This window comes from Maylandia zebra, linkage group LG12 (assembly GCF_041146795.1).
Source record: "Maylandia zebra isolate NMK-2024a linkage group LG12, Mzebra_GT3a, whole genome shotgun sequence".
Classification (NCBI taxonomy): Eukaryota; Metazoa; Chordata; class Actinopteri; order Cichliformes; family Cichlidae; genus Maylandia; species Maylandia zebra.
In genome coordinates, this window is record NC_135178.1 from 14,059,643 (window position 1) to 14,069,335 (window position 9,693).

Consider the following 9,693-nt stretch of genomic DNA (forward strand, 5'->3'; position numbering starts at 1 on the left):
AATAATGAGAACAAATCTTTTTTTTTATTTTGCAAACTGGCAAAAAAAAACCCAAAACCAACATCCTGATAATTCTCAACACTTCATGAAGCTTCAAGCTTTTTCATGAGCTGTTAACGGCACGCATAAGCAAAAGTTACTATGTTCACTTCAAAGTTGTACACTGACAAAAGCAGTTTACACACACACACACACATATATATATAATGCGGAAAAATTAACCACAGTGACCACCTTCACCTGCATTGCTGTGTTTTTAAAGAAGGCACAAGTGGTAATTCCCATCTTACATGTTTCACGGAGGGAGTGTGCACCATTTACCGAAATAAAACAGACTTCACTTAACTCCCGATAAAACAACAACAACAAAAACAGCAAATTCAACTTAAGCAAAGAAAAACATCAACACCATTTTACTGAACTGTCTGTGAACTATTCCCAACAGTCTTTGGTTTCTGCTACGTGTCACACAGATTTTATCACCCAGTCAGGACAATTTGAATGCAAATGTGGTCTACAGTTACTGCAGTCCCATGACTCAGTATAAACCATGTCCACAGATTGCAAGTTAACAATAAAACAGTGTTACATTGATAGAAACACAGCATTACAAGCACCAGTAAATTTAAAAAAAACCAAAAACATAATTTTTCCCAAAGAGGGAAAAAAAAGTTTCCTCCAATATTTTAAATCATGTTGTGAAAGAAGATATTACGTGTACAATGTCCTGAAATTACATTTCTGTTGTGACACTATTCTACATATCAATATTACAGTAAAAACTACAAAGAAAGTGACCAAACCCGTGTAAAACAATAAAGCAGTACAGTACATAGCGCACTTAAATACATCTATGACCCAAACAGGGTGAACATGCTCAATGCTAAAAGCTAACACAAGAACAAACACTCAATATTTTCATGCAACGTAACATTGTAATAACACATTCAAAAACACTTTTTTGAAACCAGTGGCCACCTGTGGATTTTACAGTATATTGCAAGAGTCATTTAACATGAAGAAAATATCCATGTTACAAAGGGATAACACATTTATTTCTACTCAAATATCCATACCGCAGTAACACACTCCTGAACGCAGACTGGTTAAAAGCACACACTGACACATGTTCTTTTCCATCAGATTGCACACAAATACTGTTGGTTTATATAGTACTCTTCTTTATCAAAGACTTACAGAGCTCCCAAGGATTATGAAAACAGCAACTTTTAAATTAAAAAGTAAGAAAAGTTTGACTCAAAAGTATATGTAAGAGTGGCAAACTAAAAAAGCCACTAAGGTTTGGCTTGGAGATATTTCTACAGAAAGCCTAATTTGGTAAACATGATAGTGGCATAAGGTCAGTCAGTCAAGAACCAGAAAACCTGTAGGTAAATGCAACAGTAGGCTGGAGTTTTACAGTATACGCAGAGAGCAAAAAGAACCCGAGTGTGCTGCTCAGATCAATTTAGTACAATACAAACAGGAAACTGATGAAATTTTAGAACTGGGTAACAACAGAGTTCCCAGATTTCTTTTCAGTAAAAATTGAAACAAATTCCTGAACATGTTGAGTCATATTACAAACTTCCTCGTTTTTAGCCCATCTTACTCCAATCAACAGTTTTCTGCTGCTGTTATAACTTAAGAGAACTTAGTTTCTATATTTTTCTCACATGAACTCAGTATTTGATGTAAAAAGCTAAACACGTTAGGGGATCATTCCAACGCATTGAAATGCTCATGTGAAGATCTTTAGAAAGTCCTATTCTATTAGTGTTAATCTATGGTAGCCTAAAAGGTCGTCCTTTAAGGCTACCATAGACTAACTTATGTTGATACTGATGATGATGTTTTCAGCTGAGAGCCAAGCATTTACAAAGAAACTACAAAGAGTAAAATTACTGGATAATTTAGTCAGCATGCAGTATCAAAGAAATGTACAGTAGAAGAAGTTTTCTAAAAACAAGCATCTGGATAAAGTAAAAATAGAGGTTCTACTCTGGTTTTGCTGAAAGTCCCTGCTGTTGTCTGCGTGTACTCAGGGAAAATGGACAGCGGCCTTCAGGTCGTCGTTCTCAGCCCTGTGCTCCAGCTGGTTCTGGAGCCGAATGACCTGCTCCAGCTCTCTGATCTGTCTGTCTGTTTTATGACTGACGAGCGTGCGGTAAAAGTGGACAGCGAACATGATAAAAACAAGTCCAAATGGCACCATGATGCAGGTGGAAGCTATGGCCGCAGCCACGCCAGGACTTATGGTGTCATTTTTCTCATCTGCGTTGCTTTTGAGGGGTAAGAACTTCACCCAGCACAAGAGCACCACCTCCGTCAGGAAGAGGAGGGTACCGATAACTGTGGAGAAAGCCCAGGCCAGTTCTATGTGGCGGTGCATGCGCTCATGGGGAGATTCGTTGACAGAGTTGAGGTTGTGAACATTGCTGACAGCCTCCAGGTTGGGCAGGATGCAGGTGCTGATCATGAGGGCAAAGAGGTGCACTGCAACCAGAACGGTGGTACAGGCGCTGAAGGCTATCAGCAGCCCTGGAGGGTACTCGTAATCCCGCTCCAGCTGTACCTCCACCATGGCAACCTGAGAATATCAAAAAGGAAACAGCTCCGTTAGGTGAAAAAGAGATAGTAGCTGACTACTAAGAGGAATCAGAATTCTTGACCTGAGAGAAAAATGTTTGTAACAAATTAGGAAGTGCTGGAATTAAACCAGAGTGTCACAGTTTGCACAAATAACCGGAAACAAGGTGAATACCCCACTAAAAGTCTATTCTGTCAAACCTAATATTGAGACAGAGAGATAGACAGAGAGCTGTGTATGCAATCCTTTATGCTGCATAGCTTAAACTTACTCGACATCAGTAGCACATTTGCTACGGCTGTTATATATACAACCACTATAAATATAGTACTGCTTTTCACAAAAGAATCCCAGGCCACCCAAGAGTATCTTGTGTGTACAGGTATATTTTATAAACAGAACTGTTTACAAGTGTTCTGGTATTTTTGAATACCTGTGGAGCTTCTTACTGCAGATGCATCCCTGGCCAAGAGTCACTGTACATCATAATTTTTGCATCAGGAAGGGGGAAGGAAGCTCCTATGTGTTAGGCTTTTAGTTTTACAAAAAATATTTGTTGATTCATTGTAACTGCATGTCGTTAAATTAAAAACAAACATTTGGTGGCACTATAGGCTAATATTTTCAAAACTTTTCATGTGTTATTTTTTTCTTGTTTCTTATGTATTTTAACGCTCCTCCGCGGACTACTTGTTAAAGCGGAAGATAAACCTGGACTTTTAGGGGTGGCGCAGGCGAGCCCCCACTAAATTTCCACGAAGTTTTGCTCTCAGTCCACAGGTATTACAGTCCCGCAATGTGGGACGTGCAATGGAAGCCAAATATGACTTTAACAAGCCTACACTAGTAACCCGTAGACTTCCAGTAAACAAAACGGTCATTTATGCTAAGTATCAGTGCACCGTAGCTGTCATTAGGCCTGTAACACGGTCACGGTCCTTCAAAACTAAATAAATAAATTGTGCCTCACGTAAACTATCTGCAGCGTCAAATTAAAATGTAACTTACCATTGCGAAGCCCGACAAGAGAGCCGAAGTGCGACTGGTTGCTTTCAGTTTGGCTCGGCTCAAGTAGAGTTTTCTCCAGGACAGAGCCTGCATTGAGTGCTCGTTCAGACTCATTGCGAAGTAATTTTTGTTATGAATATATCGTTACAAACTGGTATGAGCTACAGGACGGTGCTCGATGACACGTGAAATTCGCGCGCGGGGAAGGCTGTTCCAGGGGGATCCAACATCTAACTACAGCAACAAAAAAAAAATAAAGATAGGAAACTTTACCAAAAAGAAAAAAGTTTTCCCTCAACAGCTGACCGACTGTCAGAGTCTATCAGGAAACAAGATACCCACAATCCAACGCACCGCAGAGGCGCTGCCGGCTGCTGCAGATCGCCGCCCTGTGTTTAGCGCCGTGCGATTCTGCAAACTGTGATATCGATCAAATACCAAGTAAACACGGGGACAATATTGGCGAAACAGATATGATAATTTTACTCTATAAAGAAAGCGTACGTAGGGGAGAGCAGTGTCTCATGACTCATGAGACGAATCATCCAGTTCTGAACGTACTGGGCTAAAATCACTGTGGTTAAGGCAACAAAACACACCTTTCAGCTTTTCATGTATTTTGAAACTAGTTTTTTTTTCCTCGGAGATTGTAAAGAAGAGGACTCCCTTATTTATATTATAATTTGTATTGCATTTTAGGACCTTTTACTTTATTAAAAACACCTTATCTAGCACTTTATTTAGCATTGCACTTTAAATATAGATTTTGCACATGAAGAACATTTGCACACAGGAAGTTTAATTATTTATTGAATATTTATTGTGTATTTTAAAATCAGTTGATCGCCTTTGTTCCAGGTCCTGCACAGCTGCTCCTCATCAAGAAATGTGGTGGTTGTCTGTGAGGAGAAAGAAATTGTGATTGAGAGAAAATAAGGTTTAACAGTAAGGAAAACTAACGTGAATGTGAAAATTAAGCAGTAAACGTGGTGCAAAGAAGGGATGTGATTACTCACCTTTCTTTCCTGTGTCCTCTTCAGGGTGTTTGGGCAAATGTTGTCCCGGAGGTCCAGACACTATTTAAAGGGTCCGGGAGAGGCCATGGGTTAAGGGAGTGTGGGGAATCTTTTGTGCTTGGGTTTTTTCTTTTTTGGTGTTTTAAATAAGATATAATGTATGTATTAATATGTATTAATGTGAAAATGTAAATGTATTTATATATTTATTTATTGAAATTGATGTATTGTATAATGTGGTAAAAGGTTGGGATTTGAGAACTCACCTGTTAGTGGAATAATGGTTTAGCCTGTGACAGCTGAAAGTATTTAAGGCTGCTAGCTGTCATTGGATGCAGTTTTGTGAGGTGAGCTATACTATGAATAAATTCTTTGTTCCACTATACTTGTCTTGGTGTGCCTCATTGTTACAAGTGGTGTCAGAAGTGTGTCGTTCACGCTACAGTGAGAAAATAATGACAAGAGGTGGAAGAAAGCTGGAGATCTGGATATGTGAGCGTGACCCAAAGACGGCAAAGGAAGCAGCTAGCCTCATTGAGGTTTTCACTTCCACCAGAAAGGGAAGCAAGAGCACCTACTTGAGCTGGGAGACCCACTATGCTAAACCAAGTAAGCCCAGTGGGGGTGAAGAGGACTCTGGTCAAGTTCAGGCTAGAAATCCTTCTAGTTCCTAGCAGCTCCCTTCCCAAAGACCTCACAATGTTAAGAAATCTTTTAAGTCTTCAGTTCAGGATATTAAATGTTATCACTGTCATAACTTTGGCCATTCGAACCATTTCTCACTCACCATCGATAACTCCACAGTTTTCCCTTCTCCTCAGGTTAAGAGCCTTGGTGTCATCCTAGACAGTTCACTTTCCTATAAATCTCACATCAGTAATCTCACCCGTTCTGCCTACTTCCATCTACGCAACATTAACAGATTACTTCCTTCTCTTTCCACCCAGTCTACGTCCATTCTTGTCCTCAGTGTTGTTGCCTCCCAAATTGACTACTGCAATTCTCTTCTGCATGGTCTCCCCCAAAAATCCCTCCATAAGCTTCAACTGGTTCAGAACTCTGCTGCTTGCATTATCACCAGAACCCCCTCCTACCAGTACATCACCCCCTGTTCTTCAGGAACTTCACTGGCTCCCTGTGAAATTCCAGATAATATTCAAACTTCTTCTGCTCACCTTCAAGGCCATTCATAACCTCGCTCCTCCTTACCTTTCTAACCTGTTAAGCACTACCTGTTCTGCCCGTTCACTTCGATCTTCTTCTTCTATCCATCTTGCTGTACCTTCCTTCCGCCTCACCACCATGGGAAGCAGAGCTTTCAGCTGCTCTGCTCCCAGGCTGTGGAACGCTCTACCCCCAGAAATAAGAAACAATGGTTCTCTCCATCTGTTCAAATCTGCATATTCACTGTGAATCCACTGTTTGTTAATTTTATCTTGTGCTTTTGTTTTATTGTTCTTATTTTGTCATTGTTCTATTATGTGTTTTATCCTATTGTAAAGTGTCCTTGGGTGACTTGAAAGGCGCTCATAAATAAAATTTATTATTATTATTATTATTATTATTATTATTATTATACACAACATTTTGCCATGCCCTTAAATCAAAACCATCTCTTTTGTGTGCAGTTCCAAGACCAGCCACAGAGCCAGTAGGAAAGAAAGCTTATATTGTCCCTGTTTTAATTTATGGGCGTAAAGAAGAAGCTTTGCTTTGAAACTCTTGTACATTCTAGTTTGAATTCAGGGGAAAATCTAAGTGATGAATCTAGAGGCTCACTTCCTCTAGATATGAGAGCAGAACCATTGAAACCCTGTCATGTAGGCACAAGACCATAAAGTGCAAAGAAAATGATCTAAGAGCTACCCCCCCCCCCCCCCCCTTTTTTTCTTTCTTTCTTTCTTTCTTTCTTTCTTTTTTTTTGAGGAGTCTCTGAAAACAGAGAGCAGAAAAGGGAAAAGGTCAAAGGCTCAGGGGAAAACGGTACACCATGGTTTCCCAAGCCAAATAACCAGCTTGAGTTTGACATTCCCTCAGATTTAGGTGCACTCCAAAGAAGCGACCCTACTCTAAAACCCTGGTTTGAGAAGGTAACAGAGGTAGAGGGAGCTAGTCAAGGTCAGGTAAGATCTTGTAGACATTGTTTACTTAATTAAAGGAAGCATCTTGTACCAGGAAAAAGAGGAAGTGTGAGGCGGTAGCACTCCCACAACAGTTCAGAAACAAAGTTACGGATTTAGGCCATTCAATTCCATGGGCAGGTCATATGGCTTTTCTCAAAACACTGAATAGGATCAGCAGCAGTTTTGTGTGGCCAGGGATGTATGTCCAGGTTTCCAGTCCTTCTCAGTTCCGATGACAAAAAAGGAAGGTGAGAGGTTTTCTGGGTCTGGTAGGCTGGTGCAGAAAATTCATATTTTATTTTGCAGAGCGATCCACTGCACTGAATGACCTCACAAAGGGTTCAGCCCCCGACAAAGTGTGTTGGACAGAATGTGAGCATGCATTCAGAGAGCTCAAGGAAGCAGTATGCACACATTCAGTTCTATACAGCCCAGACTTCAGCAAGCCATTCATCTTGTAAACAGATGCTTCAGAAGTAGGCCTTGGAGCTGTGCTTCAGCAAGATGGTGAAAGAAGGCCTGTGGTGTTTCTGAGTCGGAAACTACCTGACAGGGAGACGAGGTATTCGACAGTGGGGAAAGTGTTTGGCCATGAAAATGGGCTATTGAGATCTTGAGGTATTATCTTCTGGGACATCACTTCACTCTAGAGACTGATCGCTGTGCCCTCCAGTAGTCGAACCGCATGAGGGATGCAAATGCTTGCATTGCAGGATAGTACCTGTCTTTGCAGCATCATGACTTTACGGTCCTGTACAGGCCAGGGAAGTCAAATGTGGTTACTGACTGTTTATCCAGGATGACAGAGGACTGAAGCACTTTGCACTTAAGAGAGGGGAGGAAATGTAAGGAAGAGGACTCCCTTACTACTATTCATATTATAATTTGTGTAGCACTTTAGGAGCACCTTTTACTGTATTAAAAGCAACTTATCCAGCACTTTATTTAGCATTGCACTTTAAACATAGATTTGCACATGAAGAACATTTGCACACAAGAAGTTTAAGTGTGATTGTGTGCGAGTCAAAAATTTGAAGTAAAGGTGGTGCAAAGAGGATATGATTACTAACCTGTCTTTCCTGTGTCCTTTTCAGGGTGTTTGGGCAAATGCTTCCCCGGGGGTCCAGACACCATTTAAAGGTTCCGGGAGAGGCCATGGGTTAAGGCTTGGGTTTCTTGGGTTTTTTGAGGGTTTTGTTTGTTTGTTTATGAAAATGTAAAATGTATTTGTATGTTTATTTATTGAAATTGATGTATTTAAGGCTGCTAGTTGTCATTAGATACAGTTTTGTGAGGGGAGCTATACTGTGAATACATGCTTCGTTCCACTATCTTGGTCTTCCTCACTGTAAATCCAGCCACAAAAGGCCGCACTGTTACAGAGATGTAGAATATAAACACATCTGTCTGGAAAGCACTTTGGGTTTGCTCTTGTTTAAATTTGCCATGAAATATAAATAAAAAGGACGTGACAAAGTTCAAACATTTTTTCATATTGTGTTTGAAGTATTTTATTTCAGTTTCCTAAATATACAGATAATAGTAATTTAACACAATTCAGTGGGCTACATATTCAACTTAGAGGATGGAAACAAAGTATCAATCCTGCTATGCAACTTCAAGATGAGAATTTACAAATATCTGGTAAATCACAAATCTTTCAAAGTTTCTTGTTATCTTTAAAAAGGATATTACACAATGATAATGCAATGAATTTAAAAACAAGCTACAATACAAATTTAAAATATAAACATTTCTGCTTTGGTACAGCAGGTCCTTTTAGTGAGGTTTCAGTCAGAAAGTTTTGCAACACTTGAATTACCACAAGGTAACCACTTGTATATTTCCTGGCATTCAGTAGGCGGACGCACACTTTTTGTATCAGTGGGGGGATCTAGTTGTGGTACTTCTCTGTGAACTGCCAGAGTAGTCTGCCAGTGGGAGGGGAAACCATTCGGGGGCCAGACATAGCACAACCAAACATCTCACAGAGAATATTAGAAATGTTACTTTTTGCTTTATGTTGAACTGCTCCTGTGTCGTGAATACACTGACCTATGAATCTGTTCTTACACCGTCAGGAGCCCTAGACAAGATAATTCCAAAGCCATTACACTGTAGCTGGAGCAAACTGAGTTTCAACACTGGGTGGCGTCTATATGTTCATGTTCAATCTTTACACACACATTCTTGCTTTACATAACTCTGTGTTTAATCATCATAATTATATAACTAACCAAACAATGAGTAATACATACTTCACGTTGTGTTGAATCTGCTGTCAGGTAGGCTAAATCAGATAAGAAAGACAGTTCTTGACTGGGAAATCAAAGTGCTGTTTTTCACTTTTAGTTTAAGAGTGTTTACATCTAGCTACATTAGGTGAACTTTATACACTGTACATACATGGCTGTATAGTTGGGAATATTTTTAAAGTTTCAATTATTAAAAGTAAACACATTATCACCTTATCAACATTTGATGACAAACGCCTGAATAAACTCACTGAGTGTTTTTGAAGTTTAATGCTATTTGTAAACTGCTAAGCCCATAAGGATTAAAAGGTTAAACGCATTAAATAAACCTTTGAAGAATTTGTTCTGCCACTGAGTCATATAGCCCATAGACTGCCTACAAACGCCAAGACAAAAGCAAAGACGGACGAGTGTGGGAGGGAGACATCTTGTTTTACCTGCTTATCTTTACTTCCTGTTTCATCGACGTTGCGTTAACATGCCACGTTAATTACATTTAGCCGATTTTATTGTCATATGGATAGGGTGTTAATACAATAACGAACCATCCCAGAAACCTGTATATTTGTTAAATTTCTGTACAACCCTCTGCGTTTACGTTTCTTTCCAATACATTTTGAATTATAGTTGTGTCGTTTAGGTTTTTTACGTCAGTTTTGATATTTCCTATGGTTCGTGAACGCAGCCTGCAGAAGCTGCCT

General features: G+C 39.8%; 1 protein-coding gene across 1 annotated transcript; it reads right to left on the minus strand.

The window, feature by feature from the left end:
• Positions 1–3,966, minus strand: LOC101487226 (calcium release-activated calcium channel protein 1). Its single transcript, XM_004544189.5, has 2 exons — positions 3,599–3,966; positions 1–2,590 (listed from the first exon to the last, which is right to left on the minus strand). The coding sequence occupies exons 1-2, from the start codon at positions 3,710–3,712 to the stop codon at positions 2,042–2,044; spliced, it is 663 nt and encodes a 220-aa protein (XP_004544246.1). The 5' UTR covers positions 3,713–3,966; the 3' UTR covers positions 1–2,041.
• Positions 3,967–9,693: the final 5,727 nt, after the last annotated feature.